This window comes from Serinus canaria, chromosome 2 (assembly GCF_022539315.1).
Source record: "Serinus canaria isolate serCan28SL12 chromosome 2, serCan2020, whole genome shotgun sequence".
In the NCBI taxonomy this organism is placed as follows: domain Eukaryota; kingdom Metazoa; phylum Chordata; class Aves; order Passeriformes; family Fringillidae; genus Serinus; species Serinus canaria.
The window spans coordinates 124,811,593-124,839,564 of NC_066315.1; the positions used below are offsets into that span (position 1 = coordinate 124,811,593).

Here is a 27,972-nt window from a genome sequence, read left to right on the forward strand (position 1 = left end):
ATTTCAAACGGTGAAATGAGCGACAAGGAGCTATCGAGGCGGGGACAGGCAGGCTCGTGGGACACGTCAAGCCGACTCCAGGCCTGCGTTACCATTACGGGGACGCTGAGCAAGTGCCGGGAGCGGCCCGAGCCAGTCAAGCGCAAGCCCTCTCTCTCAGGCCGCGGAGCCTCCCGCCTTGCCACGGCCGGAGCGGGGCGGGCCCGTCCGCGCCGCAGCCGCAGCCCCGCGGCCGGCCCGCGCCGGTGTCCAAGCAACGGCGGCGGCGTCACTTCCTGCGGGCCGCCCCTCCCGCCGCCGCCGCGCTGGGCCGGGGGCCGCGCTCCCGCTCGGGCCGTTGCGGCGGTCGCGACACGAGGGCCCGCCGGCGGCATGGCCGCGGCGGCCGAGGCGGCGGGCGGCGGCAGCAGCCGCCACGAGAAGAGCCTGGGGCTGCTGACCACCAAGTTCGTGTCGCTGCTGCAGGAGGCCAAGGACGGCGTGCTGGACCTCAAAGCGGTGCGAGGGCGGGGGGGCGGCCGGCGGCACCGCCGGGCCCGGCCGGGCACAGGGCCCGCGCCTGCAGCCGGGGCGACGCAGCGCGGGGGCCGGGCAGGGCCGCCCGGTCCCTCCTTCTCTCCTCCCTTCCTTCTTTCCTTGCAGCCCGCCCGGCGTGGTGGGGCCTCCCCCGGCCGCTGACGGGCTGGGGGTGCCCGGTGATGGCTGACAGCCGCCGCTGTCGGCTGAAACGCGCCTTTCGGCGCTTTATAAAGGAGTGTAAGGGGCACCGTGTGTTAAGTTTAACTTACTGAGAGTGGTCTTATTTACTATGCCCTGTTCTGGGCTCCTCAGTAGAAGAAAGATAAAGAGCTACTGGAGAGGGTCCAGCGGAGGGCTACAAAGATGGTGCGTGGTCTGGAGCATCTCTTATGAGAAGAGACTGTGGGAGCAGGCCCTGTTTAGTCTGAAAAGAAAACATTGAGAGCAGGTCTCATCAGTGCATATATATATATATATATATATATATATATATCTTATTGGTGCATGCCAAGAGGATGGCGCCAGACTCTTTGGTAGTGCCCAGTGAGAGGAGGAGGAGCAGTGGCCATGAACTAAAGCATAGAAGTTTCACCTCAACATGAGGAAGAACTTCTCTACGTTGAGGGTGGCAGAGCACTGGAACAAGCTGCCCAGGGAGGTCGTGGAGTCTCCCTCTCTGGAGACATTCAGAACCCACCTGGTTGACTTCTGTGCACCTGCTCTGGGAGACCCTGCCTTGGTGGGGGTTGGACTAAATGATTTCCAGAGATCCTTTCCTGCCCTAGTAGTTCTGTTATTTTTTTTTTTTTACTGCCCTATGTTGCTCCGTGCACTGACTCAGTGTATGGACTGCTGTTTAAACCTGTTTCTTGCCCACCCCCCTCCTTTAAGCAAGAGAAAACCATGTTGAAAAACAGACCATTGCTGCTTTATGCTTTCTATTATGTGTGAATGAAAGAAACTGAGTTGGCATAGGAGTGACAAATCATTGTCACCCAGCTGTGCAGCCAGCCTGCTGCCTCCAAGGCATGCTCTGGGCTGCAGCAGCTGGAGCCTCTCTAGTGAAGCTCTGGGACTTGACAGGCTCCTGGGTGCCAGGAGGTCACTGTGTTGCAGGAGAGATCCTTGCCATTGTGTCCTGCCAGTTCCCTGGAGTGTCCTGCTGCTCTGGCCCAGGAGCTCGGGCCCTCTGGGCTGTCGGGTGTGCAGTGCATTGAGGCAAAGGTGTGATAACCTAAGTGGTAAAGGTCATCAGTGAACAGCTGAGGTGTTCAGCAAAGTGCAGCAAGAGGCTGGCTTGGTGCTCTGCTTCAAGTCCTTTCTGGAAAACTGACCTATTTTTTGATTACTCTTAATAGGCACCAGGAGATGAGTGGTGTTCTCAGAGCTTTTTTTGTACATCCCTGTTCAGAGTGGATGCACTTTGATGATGTTACTCTGGCTAATGAAACCTCAGGGTGAGCAGGGAAGGACACTGATAGGTTTTATACTCCTCATTTAGTTATGCTGTGGTCTGGACAAGTTGATGAGCTCCTTAGTATTAGTTGCCTCTGTATCTAGCAAAACAGAATGAAGATGTCTAGATATTTGGGATTGTTGTGCAGCTTCCTTTAGTGTGTGTCGTGTCCTGAGAGCTGTTCCAGGTCAATCTGAGAAGCAAAACATACTCAGTTTGAAAGACATCAGACCCAAAAGCTTGACTTTAAATGCTAAAGAGGATTGACTTGAACAATAAAGTTGGGCTGTGTAGTGGGATGGAGCAATGCTTCTTCTTCTCTTTAGTGAGAAAGGTACCTACTCACAGGGAATAAAAGGGTTGATAACTCTTCTGTGGCTAAGTGGGCATTGCAGCCTATCACAGGCATTTCTGCTCAAGACCTATTGGAGACTGGTTTCTGAATTACAGGTTACAATTTGTTGAAAGTAAATACTAACTGCAGTGCATAAACTCTTGGTACTTTGATAAGCAGTGAGTCATAACTTACATTTCTGAAACTGGTTTTCTCCTAAATAAGCCATATATCTAAGGAAAAATGAAGACCAGTTTGTGTTAAGCCAGTGTGCTCAGCAAACTGAAGAACAGGGCAGCCTCGAAATGGAACAGAGCATTCCAAGAAATTATTTGAGCAGTGGACACCTTTAAGTGTCTCCCTGCTGACTGGTATTGACTGTCTGATGTTGTGCTTCTGATTCGTATTACTGTAGCAAAACCAGAACTAGAAAGAAAATAAAATTTGAAAACAGGTGGATTTTCAGCTCTGTGATTTAGCAGTTGAGAAGGAAAATCTGTTCTGTGGGACATTTTCTGGTGATCTTTAATACCTCTATAATTATAGTTTAGCAGGGTGTAAGAGGAAGCTGTGAAAATGTTTTAGTGCTGGACACGAGTAGCATCTGAAAAATTGTGGGAATGGAAGTGAGAATTTTCTTCACTTGAAATTTGAATTTTGTATTTACTTTGAAATCCAACAGCAATTCTAGAGTAATGATATCCTTGTCATGGAATAGCCCTACACAAAGAAATCTAGTTATGAAATTAGGTTTAAAACACTAAGGGATGATATAGAAGGGAAAGAAGACTAAATTTCTATCTGCAGCAACCCATGAATTACAGGGAAGAGAGAAAAAGAGAGAAAACATGAGTGAATAAGGGATAAGCCACTTGAATGGATGCTGTTCATAGTGTACAATACTTGTGCCCTGATTTCTTAAGTGGGCTTCATTTCCAGCAGAATACCATCCCTGCTCTAATGATGGTTTGGTGTTTCTGATCATCAGTGCAAAACATGAGATATTCTAAAATCTACTTGTTTTAGAAGTGTACTGGTCAGGAGCAAATAACTGCCTTATGCTTGCTGTACTCCACAGAAGAAGAAAGAGCCTGTCTATTAGATTTTATGTTCCCTTAGTGTTTATGTTGCAATGACATTCAGTACTTCTACATGCAGTTTGGCAAGAGCACCATTCAATTTAAAACTCTCACCAAACTGTTGACAGGCCTCTTGGAGAGAAAATGTTGTCGTGTGGTGCAGGCAGAGTTCAGAAGGTGCAGGACCTCTTTACTTTGGCAGACACACGGAGAGAGCAGGCAGGCAGTGCTGGCTCTTGTGCTTTAAGGTTCTCAGTAATGACTCTGCCGTGGTGGTCTATCGAGCTCCTCCTCTCTCTAGGGCTAATGAAGCACATTTACAGCTGATGATTTCTGCTGCTTTTTGTCAGCTCCCAGGGAGCAAACAAGTTGGGGGGGGGGGGCGCTACAAGCTTTCACTTTTCCTGGCCTTTCTTCCTTATTTCTGGTCATGTGTGCCTGCCTGCAGCTGAACCTGTGCTGTACAGTGTGTTTTCTGTAATCCAGGAGCTGCAGGATTGGAATGTATGCAGAACCATAGCTCTGTGCTTAGATACTTTATTCCAGCTCTGACCCTTGTCTATGCACTCACGAGTACTTGGCTTGAATACATGCTTAATCAAAGTATGAGGAGATATTAGGAGCAATAATGATACAGTTCAGCAGCTTAACATTAGAAGGATTTTATAAAAGAGCTCTGAATGTGGAAGCTGTGTCCACCCATATTAGCAGGGCCATTGTTGCAGATGTCCCTTTCTTGTCACAGGCTAAGAGCTGAGTTTTAACAATGTTTTTAACAACAGATTTGTTTCAGGAAGCTCTTTTAATTATTTAAATTATTAGGGAATTGTTTATGTGGAGGACTAAACTTAATTTCCGATCCATGGCAGAAGGTATCACATTGATAACTGCTGAAATGTCAAGGAGGAACTTCTCAATTGCTTTTTAAAATATCTGTGAAATTTTTAATAGATCATCAGATTACAAGGTCTGTACAAGAAAGCTAGTGAATGTCTGGATTAAACTTCTCAGCTTGGGAACTGGCCCTAGCTTGTGTTGGAACTTGTTGTAAGTAGCTGAATTTCATAGAAGTGATTGAATTGTATACAGGGATAGTCAAGTCAAATACCTGTGTAACTGTGCTGTTCATTTTCCTATGAAATGAGCCCCTGTCCTGGGGATCTGGAGCTGGTAGTGGTGAATCTGCTGCTGGTGTTCATGGGAGCTGTGCTTTGGGCATACAAAATGCAATGGCATTTAGAGTGGAACAATTACTTCAACTTTGAAACATTTGAATTTGGACACTCAGAAGTGACTTTTTCTTTTTTTTTTTCCTTTAAATATTTTAAGCTTTGGTTTCATAGATTCAGATTTGTACACTGGTATCTTTTGCTATTAGTACAATTCAAAAATACATTACAATGAGTAAAGCATTTAAATTTTGTAGACAGGCCTTTGGGAAAATTTCAAGAGGTAATGAAATCTATCTCCAGAGCAATTTCTTCATTGTTCAAGCCATGAGTAGTATACTAAGTCCTAGGTAAATATGTGGAGCAGTGGGGAAAAAAGCAGGAAGTTGAATAGCATCTAAGTGTGTGCTGTCCATTCCTTGCACTGAATAATGTAAACAGCCTCTAGAATAACTGAAGACTGTGAGATGTATGGGGTGCTGATTCAGCATTGTGCAAATGGCATCAATTCTGTCACTTGCTAGAATTTTAGGGCTCTTTTGCAGTCCTTGGAAGCAGTGTGTACATATGCAGCAGAAATTGCAGATTAAGATAGCAGGTGCATACCTACTGAAACAAGTAATCAAAGAGCTTGCTTCCTTGGCAAGAACTAAACTGCACTTTATATGTATTTGCATGCATCTTGTTTTGTTAATTAAGAAAATGTTTTAAAAGACTCATGCAGAAGACCATACAAAAGATAAATGGTGCTAATGGTGTCAGTGGAAACAGTGTTTAGTGGGTACATCACTGTCAAGGAGAAAGAGCAGTATTTATACTTCATGGCTATAAGAGTATTTTTTATAAGCTCTGTTCTTTCTTTTTATCCTTTCAACTTTATTTCAGTAGCAAAAGGTAATTGTAGTATTAAGCAAAGAAATTTCCTTTGAAATTTCCTTCCAGGTTATGGTTTTCTTGAGCTGTGCCTTTTTTCATTTAGACTACTTACAAAAAGCATGCATTTAATAGATTGTTGGAACAAACTGAAATAAATCATTATGTTCCTGTAGTAGAAATTATTTGCATTTATGCATTGGTTCAAATTCAGAAGTCTTTGTCTACCCTTCTCTTTATTTTTCTTCTATTTGTTTAATATATACAATCCTATGTAATCATTGTATTTAAGTGTCCTGAGTAACTACAGAGTCAGACTCCTCTCTGCTTTCCCTTCTTTTAGTGAATATTCTTTGAACTTGAGCTGCTTTTCAGGTGTGGAAGGCATGAAGAGTTAAGATAAAATAAGCTCATTTGCTTATTTTATCTTAACTCTTTGCATCAGTTACACAAAAGTCACCATGGAGAGAAAGAAGTAAGGCACGAAGTGGTTGCCTCTGCCTGGTGCTGCTTTGCTCAGAGGGGCGAGGTGTGGCAGCCCTCAGATGCACTGCACAGCTGGCTGTGTGTCTGTCAGCAGCTCCCTGGCAGCTGTTCAGGGTGCTGGTGCTCAGTGTGACAGATCGAGTGAGCCCTTGTGCTCTGCAAGGGCCATTTGTGCAGGGACAACGCTGGCCTGAGATCCTGCAGCTCTCCTGCAGCCACCTTGTGAAATTACAGCCCTGTTTCGTATCCTAGCACCACTGAATCCAAACAAAGGCTGTAATAACCTTGAGTGTCAGTGGAAGGAGTGATAAACTTATGTCTTTCAAGCTTCAGAGGCTTGGCCCACTGCACGGTATCACTGCCTGCCTTCCATACCTTTTCCTGCCCTCCAGAAAGAGCATGGCAAGCTCCTCCATGCAGTTGAATGTGCTCCAGATACCGACCATGGTCTTTGCAAGCCCTATGAGCCCGTTTTGCTGTTAGAGGATAGCCTGTTGGCCTTCAGCCAGGGGACTGCCTCTTGTGCTTTGTAGCACTGCCTGCAGGTGCTGAACTTCAGAATTCATGGTGGTATCGGGCTCTTGTAGAGTGGAACCTTCTCTTGAAGTTACGTTAGATGGCGTTTTTCCAAGGGAGTGGCTTTCCCTCAGCATGCAAGTTGCTGATACTTGTTCTCTCAACAGGCTGCTGATACTCTTGCTGTGAGGCAGAAGAGAAGGATCTATGATATCACCAATGTTCTGGAGGGGATTGATCTCATTGAGAAGAAGTCAAAAAACAGCATTCAGTGGAAGTAAGTTATGTCAGTTCTGCAAATTTTCACATGCTTAAGAGCAACAAAAATTGCCTCTTTCTACTTCTTCCGGCTGGATATGACACCATAAAATTAACATTGTGCTAATCAATGAGCAATGTGATATTGTAGAAGTACAATAAAGTTGCAAATGAACTGTGTTTGTTTTCCCTTTAACTTGTGTCTGTGATATATAAAATCAGGTTTAAAGCACACAGAAGAGAATCTTTCAGAAAACTTCTAGTGCTACTTTATAAATAGCACCTGTAGTTGAAAAATTCATCCTGAATGAATCTGGGAGGGCTATTAGGACACACCATCTCCACCCACCTGCCTTACCACAGTCTGTGCCTGTTTTCTCTTAGGTCTCTGAAGGTAAAAGCTCAAGATAAGAATTCTAGGGGAAGGAGCTAGGGCCTGCAAAACAGTTCCAACATAACAAGAAAAAAAGCGTTGCAAAAGAAGATAAATTTTTGTAGATGGAAATTATAAATTTAATCTGAATTTAAGAATTTTCATTTTCCTGTCAAAACACTACTGAGAGGCTAAATGTTCATTTCCTTGATATTGAATATTAGTAGATTTTCCAAATGTTGAAAATAGTCTTAAGAAATTATCATTGGATGTTTGCTTTAGATTTTTACTTGTGGTTTCATGAACCCTTGTACCTTTTTAAGAGGAGTAGGTGCTGGCTGCAATACAAAAGAAGTCATAGACAGGCTGAGGTATCTGGAAGCTGAAATTGAAGATTTAGAGATAAAAGAAAAAGAATTGGATCAGCAGAAATTGTGGCTTCAGCAAAGTATCAAGAACGTCATGGATGATTCTACAAACCACCAATATCCTTTTAAATTAATTATGTGAATTCTGGAATTAGAATTGTAGCAACAGTTAAAGCGTGGGTAATGGATAAAAGCATAATGTAACTCATTTAGCAAAGTAGGGCAAGTATTTTTTCAGGTTTTGCTTCAACAAAAGAAGATATAAATCTTATTTACATGACTTTTTAACTTCCATGACTGTGATTGGTAACATGAAAAAAAATCAGCATATATATGTGTGTGTGTACAGCAGTAATTATTACGTCACTAACATAATCCTAGTGTCTTACTTGAAATTAGTGATACTACTTTTCAGAACTTAAATTTTATATTGTTACTAGTGCTTTACATTAATCTTTTTTGTTGCTTCATTCTTTTGAAAAGATGAAGCTATCATCCAAAGATAAATGGAGTTAACAAAGTCCTGAAGCTTCTTGGGTTTCAAACTGGAAAAAAACATCCTGTATATAAATACCAGAGAGCTGCAGCTGCATTGCTTGTAAGCATGTGTCTAGCTGTCTTCCAAAACAGACACCTTGAGAATGGGAGCACTAAAGTGGCCTTCCTATCTATAATACTACTGATAAGTAGTATTAAAAAAATATTAAAAATTACTGGAGTTTCTGTTCAGAAACTGTTTCTGTAAAATGGATTTTGTAGCAAAGGAGACTGAATTTACATGTTAGGAAAAACTTTTGGTCGAGCTGGCACTGGCATTGATTTCCCAGGGAGGTGGGGGAATATCTGTCACTGGAGGTTTTGCAGAAAAGACAAACATCTGTCTGTCTGAACAGTGGGTTGATCCTACCTTGAGGTAGAGGAATGGTATGGAAGGTGAATTCTGAAGCAGTATTTTTTTGTGATTCTGGGAAATGCTGATACATACCTGAATTCTGTATTGTCATATTAGCAAGATAAATGGTATTCTTCAAAACAAGATTTTACATGTTCTTCTTTTTTAGAAGAATCTCTTCTCGTTCAAGCTACACAAGTATTTTTCTTTGTGTATTTTGTTTGCTGATACAGGCATTTTCTTTAAAACACAAAACTCTTGGTATTTGTAACAAGCCATTCTGAAAGTCAAAAATAATTAGTTGATTACATCTCTAACAATAATTATGTTATAGTTTAGGCTCAGTTTGGACAAACTTCTGAAGGGCAGCAAATACTAGTTTTATATTGTTTTAAGAAATATGTTCCTTGACATAAATTACATTTTCATATGTCACCCATGAAGATATCTGCAACTGTTTCAATGGTAAGTTGCTGCTAGGCTGTATTTCTAAAGTGAGTGATTTCTTGAAAAATAATTTGCTAAGTAACCTGCTTTTTTCCTGCAAGTATTTTGAATTAAGAAGTACTTAGTAGTGATCATTACTAGGTAGAGGTCTCATAATGTTCATGGCTACCAAGTTTTGGCATTTTTGAATTGTCAAAGATTGTGTAGAATGGAAGCTCAGCTGGAGTCCTGGTTTTTGGTTTCTTTTTTGGTATTCATACTTTTCAGCAGCTTGCCATGGGCCATTAATGGAACCAGAGACAAGACTTGTTGGTACAACCCTCCAGAAGAACCAGGAGGATCTAAATTTTGCATCATTTTCTGATGGCAGCTGTGGCCAGACAGAGCTTGTGATGCTGTATAAATGGAGCCAGCAGAAACTCAATGATGGGGCATTGCTACTAAATCTAAAGGATTCCTGTACAGGTGGTTGGAAGAAACTGCTGGGAAGTGCTGGCAGAGGTTACTTCACTTGACATCATCTCCTGATCCTGGGGCACCCAAGGGAAGATTGTTGTTCAGCCTCCAGCTAGGCTCAAAACTATCTTTTCTTTGCCACAGGGAAGAATTTTTTTAATAAAAACACAAGATTGGAAAACTACTGCAGTATTTAACAAAAATGGGCTGTTAGTGAAAAGAGGTTAGTCATTACAAAACATGGAGGCAGCTGGCACAGTGCTCACATAGTACTCCACCTAAGTGTTTCTTAGGATGCAGAGAAAAAGCCGTTACTCCAAATTAGTTATGAACAAAGAGGAAATCATATGCAGGTAAGCAGGTAACCTGCAGTATTGTGCCTGTGCTGTGCATGTAAATGTGGTCCCCTGATTTTAACCAACACATTTTCATGTGCATAGTAAGACACAGATGAGTGTGACAGACAGCTGTTACATCCCAGTTGTATGTGCTGTGGATACTTGCCATGAGCTTAGATACTTGGAAATGCTGGCACTGAAGATGAACATTAGCACCTCTTCTTCCTTCTGTTAAATCTCTGTAGTATCACCAGTCATCAAAGTCATAAAGTAAGCTAGACCAGAGAGCTGGTTTAACTGAAGTCGTATGAGGAGTGGCTGAGGGAGCTGGGGTTGTTTAGCCTGGAGAAAAGGAGGTTCAAGGGAGACCTTATCACTGTCTACAAGTACCTGAAAGGAGGCTGTAGCCAGGTGAGAGTCAATCTCTTCTCCTAGGCAACCAGTGACTGGACAAAAGGACATGGCCTCAAGCTGCACCAGGGAGGTTCAGGTTGGACATGAGGAAAAATTTTTTCAAGAAAGGCTGATTAAGCATTGGATCAGGCTACCTAGGAACGTGGTGGAATCACTATCCATGGAAGTATTCAAGGAACAACTGGACATGACACTTAGGGCTGTGGTCTAGTTGACAAGGTGGTGATCAGGCAAAAGTTAGACTCAATGATCTTGGAGGTCTTTTCCAACCTAAATGATTCTTTGATTCTGTGAAGAAATACAACTAGAAGACAAATGAGTGAAGAACATGGTAAATCTTGTACTGCTGTGAGAAAAGGTTTTTGCAACTATTATCTTAGTATTGGAATTCTGTGATTTATACTATGCAATATACTTGGATCTTAGAGGGACTGCACATGTCCTACCAGAAATTCATACCTTAGAGAATTTCCAGATCTCATTTGAGTGGATACTATACAAGTCTTAGGAAAAATACACTTAACACTTTCTTAAAAATTGCTGTTTAACCAGGAGATACGCTTCTAGCAATTCAAGCACCTTGTGGTACACAATTAGAAGTACCTAGACCTGAAATGGTATGTACTGGTTTCTTGTTACCTAAGTGTTCTAGAGCAATAGTGGAAAAGAAGAGCTTTTTCAGAGCAGAGGATTTATCTCTATCCATGTGCAAGAGGAGGGGAGAAAGGATTAGGATTGTTTCAGTTGAGAAGAGAGAGGCCGGTCAGAAAAAAGTGGGTTTTGTACACTTAGACTAATGATAACCCTGCCTTCTATTAAAACCAAAATAAAAAGTGAGTTTCTTCTTCTCTCTTGCTTTTAAAATGTTGCAGCTTTCAAAATAATGCATAGCTGTTATGAATTCTCTTGAGAACTCTGACTTTTATGTGTCAAGTTTCTGTTATATTGGTAAGATGGATCTCTTAGGAAAAAGCCTTTTAGATTTAGTTTTAATATAATTTGGATTTAGTCTCATGGTACTAGACTGGATAGAAAAACAGACAGCAATCTCACTTTAGTCAAAAGGATTAAATTGTTAAGATTAAAGTAGGAGACCAAATTATTTACTTCTGTCCATCTTTAACTTGTTGTTGTTGTTGTTGCAGCGCTTGATTTTAAATAGTGTTTGCATAGTTGGGAGGGAGCATGGTATGAAGCATGATGGCCACTGTGCTTATAGAAGGCTGAAATTCACCTGAGAAGTTTCACAAGCTATTTTTAGTGAGGCTAAGCACAGTCTAATACCGGTAAAAGTATCCAAGGCTAGAGCCATGAAGCTGATCAGTGGTACTATCTTTGTCCATATCTGCTGAAGTAGTTCAGGCAATGGTAAGGTTCTCTGCAAGACCCAAGTTAACAGCTGTGATGTTGGATTTTGTTTTTTTTTCTTTTTGTTGAGGACTAAACCAGCTGATTTTAGTCTTCATCACTTTGTAGAGTTCCAAGTTCTCAAGGAACAGTAACTTTCACAATACACCATCTTTACAGGGACAGAACGGACAGAATAAATACCAGATCAATCTTAAAAGTAGTTCAGGACCTATCCATGTGCTGCTTATAAACAAAGAATCGAGCTCCTCCAAGCCCACAGTGTTTCCAGTTCCTCCACCTGATGACCTTGCACAGCCCCCATCTCAGCCTGCAGCTCCAGCAACTCCAGTTAAACCAGCTGCAGCTCCTCCAAATCCCCCAGAACAATGTGACCCAAACCAAGGACAGGAGTTACCACCAACAGCAGCTGCGGACACACCATCAGGTGGATCCCGGGGTTTTCCTACCTCTGGAGGGTGGGGGAGGAAGGCAGCTGGAGGGAAAGAAGAAACTGTTAAGAAAGGCGGTTGACAAAGGAAAGATCAAGAATTTGCATAGGGTAGCAGCTGTCCATTAAAAAACTACTCCAGGGCCTTAGTGACAGCTCTCAGGAGGTTACAGACACCTCTTCCTCTTCTGTCTGGTGAAACAGATGCTTCCCTCACATCTTACCATCTTACGCTGAACAGGTTTTGGATGTAATCCTGTTAATTATTCTGAGGTGCTTCTCCAGAATGCATTATGGAGCAAAATTGCAAACCTCTTGACGGAGGAGGATATGATTTGAACGCGTACCTTTTAATGAGATTGGTAATGCAGGCACCAGTTCCAGCTATTGTACTGCAAGGTCGCTTACCTTCTTCCACATAGCCACAGTAAGAGGCTGCCTGAATATCAGGTACTTTTTTCATAGTAATAGTAAATAATAGGTAATAGGAAAAGATTTAAGAAAATGCTGTATGACAGCTGCATTCCTGAGGGGTCCTGATTACCTTCATTGACCTTTAATTAACTGACAGTTAATTAAATTGTGACTGTGGAAGGGGAAGACTCCTCTCACCTGATCCCAGACATTGGCCATGTCCCTCAAAAGACCAAGGGGCAGGTGCTGTGTGTTCTGTTTCACTGTAGCAGACTTGTAATGCGCCTTCTTGTCCATGTGTAGATGGCAGCGCCCAGCAGGACAGCGCAGCCCCTGCAGCCCCTTACTCCAGCCTTCCGGAGCCAGAGCTCTATCCCAGCCTGTCTGGAGACAGTGCCCAAGCCTCAGCCAGCTCCAGTGACTACCAGAGCTTGCTGCCTCTAGATGTCAACTGCATTCTCAAGCCAAACTCATTTGACATTGCAAAGATGGAGGAGCCTGCAGGTAGGAAGCAGTAGTTCCTGTTTAAATATTTCACTGGTTCCCTGAGCCCTTCTTTGTGATTGAATTACCTGTGAGTTACACAGATGAAAAAACAGGTCTCTGTTTATCTTCTAATGGAGTCACTGAGGAGCATGCTAATTTTGAGCAAATGAGTTTCTTTGCCACCAAATAAGCCTCCTGGTGTGTCTAGCTCTTGGGTTTTTAAGAGATAAGTGAAAAAAATGTATTGGGGGGGCGGGAACTGAGGGATACAAAGATAAGTATATTTTACATGTACATAGCATACTGTCTCTGCAGCTCCTACACGTTACAAGCCATAGTGTACTTGTCAATTCAGTGTTTTAATGCAAATAATGTGTTGACTGCTATAAACACGTATTATAAAACCCCATATACGTAAAGCATGTGCTCTTGTCTTTCACAGGAAATATCAGTGGAGATATTATTGATGAACTCATGTCTTCTGATGGTAAGTATTTAGCATCTTTTCTAATAATCACAAGTAGCAGCATGGTTTTCGTGTGAACAGCACTTAGAAGGCATCTGTTAAATCTGATGCCAAGAATCAGTATGAAATTACTTCTTTCCCGTGCTGCCTCCTCTGTCACTCTTGTCTTTGCTCCCCTTTCTATTCCCTGCAACAGTTTTATACCTTAATCCAACAAGCACTTACCTGCATGAATAACCCACCAGTACTTAATTTAGAGAAAAAGAAAGAACAAGCTGATGACTAGTGTGCTGCCTTACAATATAAATCTGGTTTAATTCTATTCTGCCTAAAGCTATGTGTAGGTATTTCAAATAAGTATTTCAGAATATAGTTCTGGATGCAGACTGATATATGTCCATCTGTGGTACAGAACAAGTGTCACCCATTTTTTTCTTGCATGCCTTTGGCCATAGGAGTGCAGCACTGAACCACAGCTAGTACAGAATTCATGTGCTCCCTACCTCTCTGCCACTCTCACTGAGGTGGCAGGCAAGGAGGTGAACTCAACTCGCTTTGTTCCTTTTGCCCTGTATTCTGTAAAGCCTGTAATATCTGCCCCCCAAGCAGACCACTTCTGGGCTCATCCAGAAAGAGATGTGGTTGTAAGATCCAAGGAGCAAGATGGGATTCTGTGAACATGCCAGTATGTGGTTAATATAGAAACAGCCTATGCTTCTAGAGCGAGGATATAGATAAAGGAATATAAATATAAATTATGGCTTTCTGGGTAAAGTTTTCAAAAGCTGCTCAGGAACTCCATTGCTGCAGAAGAAATTTAACCCATATTCCACAACTATCACTCCACTTCAGCAAACTGACTTAAAATATCAAGCAAAAAATGGCAGATACATCACTTACTGCCTTAGTTTGAATGCAGTACAGGTTTTCATGGTGTGTATCTTAGTGAGCTTGTCAGATTATCAAGACTATTTTAATAATTAAGACTAACCCTTATGACAAACATACTGAAATATGATAGGGCTGATTTTCCAAGTGTTTTAATTTAAACTAAACTGTTCCTGCTTTACAGTTTTTCCTCTCTTACGACTCTCTCCGACTCCCGGAGATGACTACAACTTTAACCTGGATGATAATGAAGGAGTCTGTGATCTCTTTGATGTGCAGATACTAAATTATTAGATATTATGTCAACCAGACTACTTATCTACCTCTAACTGTAACAATCTAGACTTCTTCATAACCTAAGTATTTGAATAATGAATGTATAACTTCTTAGTTCACTGACTCTGGGAGTATATTTCCTTTTGCTTCCTTTAACTACTTCACAAAACAAATTCAAGAACAAGAAAAAAAGGGCTCTTATCAAAAATTCTGGCACTTTTTCACCTGAGTGTTCTTCTGTCTAAGCCAATTGTTTGGAGCTTTCTTTAGTAAGAAAAGTAAAAATACTTTAAAACCTTTTGATCATTTTTTAAAAAATGATTAGTCTTCTTGCTCACAGTTAACAGCATTTTCTTTGAAGCTTTACTGCCAAGAAGCTTTGTATTTTTTAACTTTTCAAACAATTTTGAAGCTTTCACTGCCAAGTTGAAAAGTGAAGGGTATCAGCTTGAATTATGCTAAACTGTTTCAGTGAACCAATTTTGTGAAGTGCCTTCTGTTTTAGCACTTTAAGTTTCTCACACTGACTTCTGACATTCCACTTTCCTAGATGATAGGAAAGGTCTGTTTGTAGTTTGTATTGAAGTGTGCCAATACTTGTATATTAACAAGATTTTTTTAATAAAATTGTGCAAACAAAGCCATCAGTATTTGTGGTCTTTCTTGCAACCCCTTCATTGTCCATTTTGCATTACAACTGAGATAACAGGCTTGTGGCAGCATCCACATTCACTGGTTCCTCTTCCAGATTTGTGGAAACCTGGGGGGGAAAAAAAAGTTTCAGTTTAAAGTAGAAAACAGTTTCTTTTTATTCTGTTTGGAAAAAAAACCCTCCAGACTAAATAAATATCCATTGGCCAGAAGATTAATGTGACTTTTATATATTTAATTTTGGCGAATTTTGCAGTTATACTTCAATAATCTGGGGGAATTGCAGGATACACTGAAGCTGAGACCTAAGGAGAAAATGCTTTGTACTTTGGGAGCATCGTACCAGTAACACACACGGCCCAGTTCTGCAACTTAGGAGAAAATACTATTACAGCCTGAGTGGTGTAGAGTCCTACTAGCACAGGAGCAGTAGTATAGTCTGAATTCTTGGAGAAATAAATAACAAGCCAGCAGGGACAGGACCACTCTCTCCAACTGCCTTGAAATCCTGGCTTCACTTCATCCTGTGCTGGCAGCACTGTCACTTATGTTTTATTTTTCCCTCAGCCTCTCCTTAAGGTATGAAACTTGATCACCTCAGGCATACTGACAACTCATGTCCACTTCTCCAAACTCCACCTTCCCCCAACAGCAGGATGGTTAAACTGGCATCTCATCCTGAAGGACTGCTTTCTCTCCCTGAAACTGTGCCTAGAGCATCAGTCAGCAGAAAGAGTTTACATGGAGGAATTTGTCAGGAATTAAACTTTTATGAATTAATTCTTGTGCAAGACTGCAAGTAGGCCTGCTTTAAAAAAAAATAGACAAAGGCAAGAGAAATACTGTCTTGAACCCCAAGTGCTGCCAGCAAAACCTCTACTATAGAAATTGCTGCTTCAGGTGTTGGTCCTTCTGATGAGGTAATACAAAGGCTTAGGAATTGGGAACAAAGAGAGGCAGAACTGTTTGTTTCAAAGCACTGTCAGGAGGTTCAGCTAGGGAACAGCCAGGTTCATCCTCTCTGTGTCTATTCATGCAGAGATACAAGTTTCAAATCAAGGGACTAACTTAAAAAAACAATTAGAAATCAGCTAGAATGTAATTTAAAAATATGCTTTTGAAGCATGCTTCAGCATGGCTGCCACCCTCTTCTCTCTCTACTTTAGTAGTTATATAGAATTTTAACATGCTAACTAGGTTTCAGCATTACCACACAAATGAAATTTATAAAACTGGGATTCTAGCTTTAAATCAACTGCATGAATTCACAGATTCATAGAATATTCTGAAGTGGAAGGGAACCACAAGGATCATCAAGTCCAACTCTTAAGTAAATGGCCATTAAAAGAGTTGAACTCAGCACCTTGGTATTACCAGCACCACTCTGACCAACTGAGCTAACTGCCTGCAGCCTAAGAGACACATTATAATGCTTTAAACACACATTCTTTTCATTCTCCTCAGATTTTTTCAAAGGGAAATTACCTGCTGAGTGTTCTGAGGTTCTGCTGTGGTACCTTTTGATAGCTGCCGGATTTCTTTCTGAACTTCAGCAAATGCTTTATTTATTGTGCTAACTTTTTCAGCATTTTTAATGTTTATCTGGGAGAGAAAAAAATACACACATTGGTATTTTTAACAAAAATTCCACTGATGTGAAACTGCCCCATTTTTGTGCAATTATTATGCAGCCAGTGTTACATGCTTTTCAGTATGTTTTACTTGTTACTTCATTAGGTCATCTAGCTGTGTACTAATAAATTAAAAATTAAGAGTTAAACTTGCTCTACTGGAATGGGAGCCCATAGTGATCCAGGAAGAGAACACAGAGAAAACATAAGTCAGGCTTTATAGGCCCTGCTACACCACCCTCAGCTCCTCTTAGCAGGAATGAAGTCCCAGGAAGGGTTCCTTTCTTCCTCTCTCTGGTGAACTGACCCTGGCTGGATGCCAGATGCCCACCAAAGCCACTCCATTGCTGCCTTCTCCAGCTGGACAAGGGATGGGAAATATAATGAAAGGCTCATGGGATAAGGGCAGAAAGAGATCACTCACCAGCTACCATCATGGGCAGAACAGACTCAACTGAACTTGGGGAAAATTAATTTAATTTGTTGTCAAACAAATGCTGCTGAGGAATCTCAGCTCAGACACCTGGAGCACCTCTTCTCCCTCCTTCTTCACTACCTTGGTGTTTGCAGGGCTGTTTCTTTAAAAAATTTTCACTCCTCTGTTCTGACTGCTGCTGGTGGTATGCTTCTTAACTACGTCATTCCAGAGGCACTGCCAGTACCTGATGGGCTCTGCCTTGGCCAGCAACATATCCATCCTGAAGCCAGCTGGCATTGGCCATTTCAGACACAAGGGAAGCTTCGGGCAGCTTTTCAGAGAAGCCACACCTGTAGTCCCTCAAACCAAATACAATTTGTAAATGATTTTACTATGCTGAATTTCTTCCAGTAGCTTACCTTTCATCATCACACCTTGCATCCTAATTGGTCATACTACAGGTCTGGCCAACAACATCTGCCAGGTTTTGCTACAGTATTTAAAGAAACTCTGCAGCTGTAGCACACTGGAATGTGTGTCTCTGGGCACCTCAACTCTCTTTTAGCCCAAGTCTGCCTTTTTAAGTTATTTGATCAAAGATTTTACTTTCAAAGAGGAGGTGCTAGAATATGGACACTCTGGGGACAACTGTCTGTGGTAGAGGAGCAGGGTTAGATGCAAGAGGGCATAAACACTCACCACTGCAGCAAAGTAAGATTCAGCCAAGCTGACCCCTAGCACCTGCTGCTTCCAAAGTCTGGAACAGGATCACAGCCAGGTAATAACCTATTACATTGCAAACATTCCAGAAGCATGCTCATAGGTCTTCAGGCAACCCCAAATTTCAGCATACCTACTGCTGTTTCAAAGACTACCCCCATAGTTCATCTCTAAGCAATTCAAACAGGTAGAAGCAAACTGTGAATGGTTACATATATTCATTTCACTTTCAAAGCTTCCATAATTTCAGAGCACCGATACAGTAACAACAATTCCATTGTGACTGACCACAAAAAACAGTATTAAGAAAGCAGAGGCAATGAGACTGATAGAACAGGCCTGCTCAGATGAACACTTTAACTGGGACAGTGACTGGACAAATACAGCCCCAGCTCCCTGTTGCCTCTGCCGAGGCGTGACGACCTGGTTCGGGAACGGCACGGCAGCCACCTCAGACTGCTCGGGCCAATTACTCACAGACACCAATGTGGTGGATGGTAAAATGGAGTTTATTTCTGAGTTGCGCAGCATTATACAGTCTGGGGTTACATCACTTCCGTCTGCTTGTGTAACAAACAAAAGGGGGGGTACCCTATCTTTCCATACAGCACGTGATCTTCCTACCGCCTGTCCCTATCTTTCCACACTTCCCCCCTTTCTCTGTGCTTAACCAAACGCAGTAACATCTGTAAAGCAAATACTGTTAATCCAACACTATTAAACTGTAAGTTATTAAGCTACTAAAACCTGAGTTATTAAACTTTAATGTCACTGTTCAAAAAGCCTTGCTTAAAGCAGCTGTCGGCGTTCAACTAGCATGATGTTGAGTCCAAACAATTTCTAACAAACAACACTAACTTGTTTAAAATACAGGGTCCAAATATTAACGCCAAAATTATCATAATACAAGGGCCTATGAGAATGGAGATAAGGGTGGTTAGCCACGGGGATTGGCTGAACCATGATTCAAACCATCCCTGTTGGCTTTCCCTCTCTTTCTTCCTTGAGGCCAGTCTTTCTCTCAGTTCGGCCATTGAGTCCCGTACGACTCCCGTATGGTCCGCGTAAAAACAGCATTCCTCTCTCAGGGCCACACACAAACCTCCCTGTTGCATGAGCAAGGGGTCCAAGCCTTGTCTGTTCTGCAAGATGACCTCTGAAGGAGAGGAGAGGGATTTTTCTAAAAGGGAGATGGATTCCTCAATTTTTTGCAAGTCCTCGTCAACGGTTGCCTGCAGCTGGGAAAGCCCTTGGTGTTGGGTTCTAAGGGCCGAAACGCTTGCACCCATGTCGGCAGCTCCCAAACCGAGGAGCTCTGCAAAGGTGGTACTTGTCACTACTTCCCTTTTGTGGAGCTGGTGAGGCTCGTCAGACAGGAGATACATTTCTTCCTCTCGATGATATAGGACCCTAGGGACAATAAGAACTTGGACACAAAAGTCAACGGAAAAATTAAAATTATCAAGGTACACACAGGGACTGACCCCAGATTGCTGGCATACCCACATCCCTGGCCCAGATGGGATCGCCCACTTGTCTGAACTTTGGGGCTGTGTGAACTCATCACAGACGATGCCTTTTTGTCTAGCTACGGTCGCGTTACCTAAACACTTGCCTCGACCCGTAATCTGACTCAAAGTGATCCCTCTTCGGGGAGTATCCCATCTACACTGGGGTGGATCTTGTAATGTTGAGTAGTTGAAAGAGACATTCAAGGCAACACCCTCATAAAAGGGGGGTTTTGAGTCATAACACAGCCAGCATGACTCAGTGAGATCCGGATTTGATTGGTTCAGGGATAAAAAGGTAGCATTTAGCATGTTAAAAAATGGATCATAAGAAGCTGGTTTGGGCATTGAAAGGACGAGTGGTATAGAGGTGGAGTTAGGTGCGTGTGTCCCATGTGTGGGTTTAACGGTAACTGTGGTTCTTTTTCCAGCCCTGTTTTCTGCAAGGATTGGGTTAGGTCCAAGAGAGATGGGCGTCACCTGTGGGAGTCTAATGATTTGGACGTTCACCCAGTGGTCGCGAAAGGCGCGGACAAACACTGACCAAACTTTACCAGTAGCCCAACTTTTGTGTGTTGGTTGCAGGATAGTCATATTATAGCTGGTGCAGGTGTGTCTTTTTCCATCTCGGGGTGTGTATATCAGCCCATCCATGGCAAATCTAGGTTCACGGCAGCCACTAGGAGCATAGTTAACTTGTAGAAACGTGTCAGGCTGCTGTGGCTGCCATCTGTCGCTTGTTACAATGGTTTCGCACCCCCAGTATCCACAGTAGCCGTAGCCTGGGTAATTACAATAGCTTTTGCTTGGGTTAGAGGCAGGGCACCAATAGGTCTGATACAATGATGACTCCCCGAAATTGGGAAACCCCATCTGTGAAGGGAATATGTCCCTTAGCTTGAATTTAAAAGACGGGCTGCCTGGCACTACAGCTTCTTGGATTGCTTTATCCCCTGAGAGGTGACGCAGGACCCACTTGAATGGCTGATGAGGGTAATGCTCAGCATCAGCTGTGCCGACAAACCCTAACAAGAGAATAATACAAAGGTATCGTTGCCGTTTCATCTTCGCCTGTACGGGGCCCTCGGGTGCTGTCGGGCTGTCTGATGGCTGGTCGTTGTTCTTTGGTTCTAGGAGTCCTGGGTGTTGCCAGGGCATTTCACCTTCTTCCAGCGTGCAGGCATATGGGTTAGAAGGACGACTGCAGATCCAGTCCTGCAAAAAGAAACTCACAGCTTTCATAAGTTTGATTCCGCAGCTCTGGCTTAATGGACTTGAGCAGACACCACTTAATTCTATTATCTTTTTTAACTGCGGCATACCCCCGCCCCATTAGGACTATCTTCCACCCTTGTTCCCACTCTCCAAGCTCGTTCCTAATAATGACCAGTGGGCCTTCTTCCAAAGCTTGGGTGGCCCAATGTTTCTGGGTTGGGCTTTTTGCCTCACCACCTCTAGAGAACCAGTTTAATGCTAGCACTGCAGTGGCTAGCAGGCACACCTGGTCTCCTGGGGGAATGGCATTGGTGAAGCCCTCCACTTTAGCTAATACCTCTAACTTGTTTTATAAGGTCTGATTTGCTCGCTTGACTATGGCCTGCCCTGTGCTATTGTACGGAATGCCATGTACCAGAATGATGTTCCACCTGGAAACAAATGCCTGGACAGACTTAGAGACGAAGTTTGGGCCATTGTCTGTTTTAATTTGGTTTGGGACACTGAGCCACGCCATAGCTGTTAACCAATGCTGGATAGTTGCCTTGGAATTAGTTTTAGTGTGTTGTGTGGCTATGATCACTCTGCTGTATGTATCTATGGTTACTTCTAACCAGGCTCAAGGCATCAACAGCTGGGAAAGGGTGAAATCCATTTGCCACACCTCAGAGGCTTTAAGACCCCTAGGATGGACTCCACTGGACCATAGTGGTGTCTTCTGACAATGCGGGCACGTAGCTTCAACATGTTTTGTGTCAGCAATAGGGATCCCACACTTCTTAGCTAACGCTTTGGCCCCAGTGTGAAGTGTTTCGTGTAACCGACAGGCATCTCTAAGTGTCCCTTTGCTGTGGCGTCCGCTTTATCATTGCGGATTTGAAAAACCCCTTTAATCGGGTCATGGCTGTTGATATGGATAACCGATAAGGCGCCTTCTCGGGAATAGAGCGCTTCTTCAATTTTCCCCACCGTGGCGGATGTTGACACACTGGGCCTGGACATGGCTAGGCTGAGCTTGGCAATGAACATCGAGTCAGTCACCACGTTAAGATGCTCTGTTGTGAACAGCCCGCATGCCAGTACTAGGGCCGCTGCTTCCAGTTGCTGGTCTGAGAGTGCATGGTTGGTCATTTTAATGTAGTGCCATTGTTCCTCAGCTTGCCATACCACCACTGCTGTCGAAGTTGCTGAGGATGCGTCAGTGAAAACGGTCGGTCCCGGCAAAGGTCGGTCCATCACTTTCTGTGGGAGGTCAGTGTCTGTGACTCTTAGTAGCTTGGTCAACTGAGGTTTCGCGGCATATCGGACCTCACCAGCAAACCCAAGGAGAGCTAAGGCCAGGTGTTCTGACATTGCTGTTGATAGAGTGGGAAGCTGCTTGAAAAAAGGGAGATGTATTCTGGCAGGCTCAACGCCTAAGTGACTCAGGGCGAGTTTTCTACCTTTTATGATGAGGTTGCCAAGACACTTAACCCCCGGGGAGAATGCACGTAGCGACTTTCCCAAAACTACCCACTGTATGGGCCTAGCTTCATTGGGAGTTCCTTGAGCTAGCGCTCCTACCCCCCCTCCTTCTGTGGACGTACAGATCAAGCAGTACGCCTGGATTCCATCTCGAGAGCGAGCCCAAGGACATCTGGTGTTCAATGACATCAAGTGAGCTTACTGCCTCTGGGGTTAGAGACTTTTTCTCCCATGGCTGCTTCCCTTGCAAAAGAAGATATAACAGGGACATGATTTCAGGGGGAATTAAGACAATGTTGCGGAGCCATTGTAGAGATCCCACCAGCTGTTGTGCATCATGGAGCGTCTTGATATTCCTACGGATTTTTATTTGCGGACGGGCTACATAGGAGCCCGTGATTTGCATTCCTAAAAAGGTCACGCAGGGCCCCTTTTTTATTTTGGCATCTGCAATTTCAAACCCATTTGCTTGCAAGGTTTGCAAAACAGAAGACACTAATCAGTCTACTTGACCTTCTGATGGTGCAGTGATCAAGATGTCATCCATATACTGGATGATGGTAGCGGTGGGGTCTTCACCTCGAACTGATGTCAATGCTCGATCTACTGTGATTTGGCAGATAGTGGGGGAGTTGACCATGCCGTGGGGTAGCACTGTCCACTGAAAGCGCAAGTTGGGACACTGGCCGTTCGGGAACACAACGGAAAAGGCAAACCGCTCTTTGTCTTCCTTGTGCAGTGGTATTGAGAAAAAACAGTCTTAAATGTCAAGCACTGCGCAAGGCTGTCCTTCTGGTATCATGGAGTTTGCGGGCAGCAGCGTTTGGACAGGACTCATTGGTTGAATTTTCTTGTTTACTTCACATAAATCATGAAGGAGCCAATAGCCTTCACCACTTCTTTGGGGAATCACTAAGGGGTTCCAGGAACTGGTGGAGGACTCTACGTTACCTTGTTGAAACTGGTGATCAAGTAACTCAAGAAGGGCAGTCATTCGAGGCTCTGGCAAGGGCCACTGTTTGACCCACACTGGGTCATGGGACTTCCACATCAGCTTGATAGGAAAGGGTGAGTGTGCGGCAGTGGCCCTCAGGCTAAATTTGTCACCCTGACTTTTATTTGAGCTAGGGCATCTCTTCCCAGCAAAGACAGAACTCCTGACATGAAATATGGGAAGAGAGCAATGTTTTTTTCAGGTCCCTTCTCCGCATGGAGCATTATGGCTATTAGTTAGGCATTCTTTCGGGCTCGGGACAATCTTCCGACTCCGCCTACCAGGGTAGCTTCTTCCAGTTTCCAGCGTGAAGGCCAGTTTGTTTCTGGGATAACTGTAACGTCTGCGCCACTGTTGATCAGGAAAGGGATGTTGATGATGATGTGGTCCGAAGGGGAATTCTGTGGGAACATGCAAAGGGGAACATCGTAAAGGCAGCAGCTTCCCCACGCTATGGAAGGGTTATTGCATTCTACGGCCAGGGCCACCCAGGGGTCTCGTTCCCTGGGAGCGGTACTTGTTGATTCGAAGTTGTTCCCGAATTGGACTGAGTCGTTGGGTAGGCAGCAGAACGGGTTGTTATTTGGGAGGGTGGAGGATTTGGTAGCCCCCCCCCCATTCCATCTGGGGTAGGCATAGCTAGGCCGCTTCACATCCCAAGTAAAGGCCCGCCCACCCCCTCCCTCTCCTGTTTCCCTGCGCCTTAGATCTGCAATCCTTTACGAAGTGTCCCCTTTTTCCGCAGGCCCAACACGGTCCTCTGGGTCAATTTTGACACAAGGGTAATGAGTAGACCGAAAATTGCGGGTCATCCGCTTGCAGGCAATTTGGCGCGATGTGGCCCAGCCAACTGCATTTAAAGCATGCAATCACATTGGCTATCGCTGTACAGACAGCAGCCTGAATTGGGGCTAGGTGTTCCTCTTTCGTGACGTGTTTGATCATGGTCGCAAGGCTTGCTCTGGCTGGCAGTGAGCATAAAATTTCTTTGGTAGCTGAACTGCATTGTTGACATAGGCATTCCTGTACGACTGGGCCTTTTGCTTCCGCAGGTAGAGCCGAGGAATCCATCGTTGCCTGGAGGCGGTCCACAAATTGGGTGAAACTTTTGCTCTCGGCTTGCTTTATGGTAGACCGTGGTGCCAGTTTGGCGACTATTCTGCAGGCTATACGGACGGCTTCTGTGGCTGCGCGAGTGGTTGTAGGTGCTGAGGTTCGGTGCCCATTAGTCGCTGCAGACTGGAGCCATGTAGTGGGTGGTCTGCACCAGTTAGCTGGGCTAGCTACTTTGTGCAACTGTCCTCCCACTCCTGTTTGAAAACTATCATTCCCGCTTCATCAAAACTCATTCTGCATGTTTGTTTTATATCTAACGGGAACATATATTCATTTCTGAAGACACTGTCCACAAGAGTGGAGACCATGGTGGAGTTGATTCCTTTATCTGCAATTGCTTTGACGATCGCCTGCACATCTTTGGGATTCACGGGGGTATAGGCCTTTTGCCCTCCGTCTGTGACACAAACTGGGAACGCCAAGGTGGCAGGCAAGGCCCAATCAGCACAAGCGATTTGTATCTTTTTCCAGTCCATGAGTGGAGTGCCCCTCGCTTGCCCCCTTCTTGTCAGTGCAGGAGGGTTATCACCTCTGGTTTTACTTGCATTAACTCTCTCATATTCTGAATCTGAATCGGTGGCAGACCAGCTGTCCGACCACTCATCCACAGCTGGTGTCTGACTCAGAGGCAGAAGTCGACTGACTGGACAGTTCCAGGCTCCAGCACCTTTTTGTAGAGTTCCACCCCTGCTCCTTCTTACGATGGGTAGGCCGTTCCCTCCCCCTACGGCCACTCCGCCCCCTTCTTTCAGAAGGCCTAACCATATAAAGGCATGTCTTGCGGCACAAGTCCTGATTTGGCTTACCGCCTTTATTCACAATCTCCACCCCTCCATGACCACTCCTGCTGTCCCCCCCCTTTTCTCGAACCTCCTCCCGCTCCCACTTGTGCTAACTCGCCATACTTGATGGCCCCTTTCCTGCCCACCCTAGTGTCTGGGCCCCATCCTTCGGTCCACTGCCCGGCATCATTTTGTGGGGCATATGGTGGGGGTCTGTCCCACGCCTCCCCTAGTTCTAAGTTAACGGAAACATTCCTGACCTTGTCAAGTAAGTCGTCCCACAAAGATTTTTGCTGCTTCACGGGCGGGGACTCGGGGATAGGGCTGGACAGGCATGGCGGCGACAGGAGGTCGCCCCGCTCTTGTGAGCTGCTAGGCTCGCTCAGGTCGCCAACCGAGGTCTGCATTGTTGCGCCAACCCCCAGTTCGGGGGTGCCAAGCAAGCAGTCTTGGGCGGCCTTCAAAGTTTCCTGCTCTTGTAAAGCAGTTTGCAAAGCCTGCAAGACCTTACCCCATGATTTAAGATATTTCCCACTACCAGAGGACATGCTGTCCTCTGCCAGGGCTTTAGTGCACCTGTCCTACATGTCCGAGTGGAGTATATCCACTGGGTGGTCAATAGCACCTATTTGCAAAAGTCTAGTAACGGCAGAAATGAATTCTTTAGGCCTGCAATTAATTCCCCATTGCTTATGTAATTGTGATACGACCCTCGCGAGGGCTTCCATTCTTCTCGCTGGTCCGCGAGCGTCCTCCCGCTGGGCTGATCCCACCGCTCCGGCCACCGTTCACCCATCCAGGCAAGTCCCGTTCCCCGCATTCCCTGGTTTCGGCACCACTTGTTGCCTCTGCCGAGGCGTGACGACCTGGTTTGAGAATGGCACGGCAGCCACCTCAGACTGCTCGGGCCAATTACTCGCAGACACCAATGTGGTGGACGGTAAAATGGCGTTAATTTCCAAGTTGCACAGCATTATATAGTCTGGGGTTACATCACTTCCGTCTGCTTGTGTAACAAACAAAAAGGGGGGGGGTATCCTATCTTTCCGTACAGCACGTAATCTTCCAACTGCCTGTCCCTATCTTCCCACAGCTCCCAGCTCTGATCAGAGCGGACAGACTGTTGGTAACATGATGTACAAAGAGCATGTGTTCAATCAGGGCTTGTCACCATATTCCAGATTCACGGGGGTTTTAGAAGGTTCCAGTTTTAACAGTGATTTCCTCAAGTACTCAGGCAGGACTAGTCCACAGAAAGAGGCTCTACAGCTAGCATGGGTACCTGCATCAAAAGTTGTCTGAACAGTTACAATGGGCTTTTAGCTATTAATGAGTAAATTCATTTTAGCGACTTTTTTTCTGAGCATCTTCTTATACTGCTTAATGATAAGTAAATCACATTAAGCCCAAAGGCTTAATGCATTAAAGAACCCAGCTTCAAACACAGAGAATAAAATTTTACTCCTAATAAGCTTTTCAAGACTATGAAACTCAGACATTTCATGAATATGATTTTAAACCTGTTTCTCCATTTATTATACAGAACAGTCTAGACTAAGAGGAGATGCGATGCCAACAACATGAAATTGGTTTTTTTCTAATGTTTGTTACATTTCTGTCTGTCCACCAGATTAATTTGTTATGTGGAGCTTCCAGGAGAAAAATCTGAAACAGCCTTTTTTTTTTTTAAAGTCATTTACTTGTGTTTCTCCAGCAGACTGCAACAGCACCAAATGGGGAAAATAAGCCACTATTTGCTCTTATTATTTTTATTACCAGATGCTTTTCTAGAGGGACAGGTGAACTCTTGCAGAACACACACCTCAGGCTGGAGGCAGAGTTTGAGAAGATACTATATAATGACTCACTGCTCACAGCAGGAAAACTCTTGCTTAGATCACCCCCATCCCTCTTCCCCTGCACTGCTCCCTGCTCCATGACCCACTCTCTCCCTCCTCTGGGCTGTGCTCTTGTACAGACATAAAAATAACAATATTATTTTTGCTTCTTTGTTTTTCTATTGCTTTAGTATGTTACTGTCTCACAGAGGCATCTACAGAGCATCACAGCCATACAAGGGGCAAAAAAGGGGCAGAGAGGAATTAAGAGCAAAACATCCAGCAGTGCACACTCCTAGCTCTGTTCACTGCATTTCACTGATGGTTTTACTTGACACCTAAGGCAAATAAACATCTACTGGATCAGAAAAGGCTCCATCCTTTCTGGTTCTTCCCCACCAAAACACTTCTCTCTGCATTCATTCATTCATAATTAAGTTTGTTCAACTCACCAACCCAACACATAAAAATGCAAAATGTATTTTTAATGGCTTTTGCTGCTGATTTAGCAAGTTGAGTCACCTAGTGGGCGTAGCGTTCCTGAGCAAGAAGAGCTGTGGGAATGCAGCCCAGAGCCTGCCAAAGGGATCCCTTCCGGGACGAGGAACGTGATGGAAAGGAGCAGGACTTCCCCTTGTTAGTTATACTAACTATGCCCAGTGGTTTGGATCAAGGCATTTTGTTAAACTCAACCCTGAATTACACCTTCAGCGACGCTGTGAATGCAGTCCAGTGAACGCGAACTCGCTGGACTGCTAATGCACCCTTTAGCATCGCATTCCCGAGGACAAGGCGCGATACTATCAGACACTTCCCAAACGACACCCCTCAAGCACAGCCGGATGCCCTCTGCGGCATATGCCTGCGGATCAGTGAAATGAACTTCTCGTGCTTCATTTTTTTCAGATGATACATCCACATACAAACCTAATTTTCGGGTCAAAATCGTGCACTTTGCCGTTTTGTGCCCGGACGCACACTGCCCCTAAAACAGTTCGATTTAATCACTTCCGAGCACTTGCTGCGCGCCGCAGCGCGGTCTGAAGGGAGGAAACCACGCCGAGCCGAGGCCTCCCGCGGCCGCCGCAGCAGGGCTGGGGCCCTCCACGTGGTGGAGCGCTGCCGCAGCCCGGCCAGCACCTCCTCCCACCGCGGCACTCACCTGCTTCAGCCCGGAGGTGACGGGCCGCGCCTTGCCCTTGGCCTTGGCCTTGAGGACGCCGCTGCGGGCGATGCGGAACACGCTGCCGGCCTTGCCGGCCCCGCCGCGGCTCTTGCCCATGGCGGCTGCGGAGGCGCGCGGGCGGGTGACGTCAGACGGCGCTGCGA

The 27,972-nt window shown here is 44.6% G+C and overlaps 2 protein-coding genes across 4 annotated transcripts; one reads left to right on the forward strand and one right to left on the reverse strand.

The window, feature by feature from the left end:
- On the forward strand, positions 1–14,946 carry E2F5 (E2F transcription factor 5). Of its 2 annotated transcripts, none has more exons than XM_030237254.2 (9): positions 1–498; positions 6,600–6,709; positions 7,387–7,548; positions 8,745–8,788; positions 10,531–10,595; positions 11,506–11,773; positions 12,494–12,694; positions 13,119–13,163; positions 14,215–14,946. In XM_030237254.2, exons 1-9 carry the CDS (start codon positions 16–18, stop codon positions 14,322–14,324), a joined length of 1,488 nt encoding a protein of 495 aa, XP_030093114.2. In that variant the 5' UTR covers positions 1–15; the 3' UTR covers positions 14,325–14,946. The 2 variants fall into 2 exon arrangements, with proteins under 2 accessions (XP_030093114.2, XP_050827581.1); XM_050971624.1 differs by having other exon boundaries at positions 259–498; positions 11,455–11,773.
- On the reverse strand, positions 14,904–27,968 carry RBIS (ribosomal biogenesis factor). 2 transcript variants are annotated; one of them, XM_009086504.4, is made up of 3 exons: positions 27,806–27,968; positions 16,443–16,559; positions 14,904–15,066 (listed from the first exon to the last, which is right to left on the reverse strand). In XM_009086504.4, exons 1-3 carry the CDS (start codon positions 27,923–27,925, stop codon positions 14,998–15,000), a joined length of 306 nt encoding a protein of 101 aa, XP_009084752.1. In that variant the 5' UTR covers positions 27,926–27,968; the 3' UTR covers positions 14,904–14,997. The 2 variants fall into 2 exon arrangements, with proteins under 2 accessions (XP_009084752.1, XP_018767049.1); XM_018911504.3 differs by lacking the exons at positions 14,904–15,066; positions 16,443–16,559 and adding an exon at positions 18,218–20,449.
- Positions 27,969–27,972: the final 4 nt, after the last annotated feature.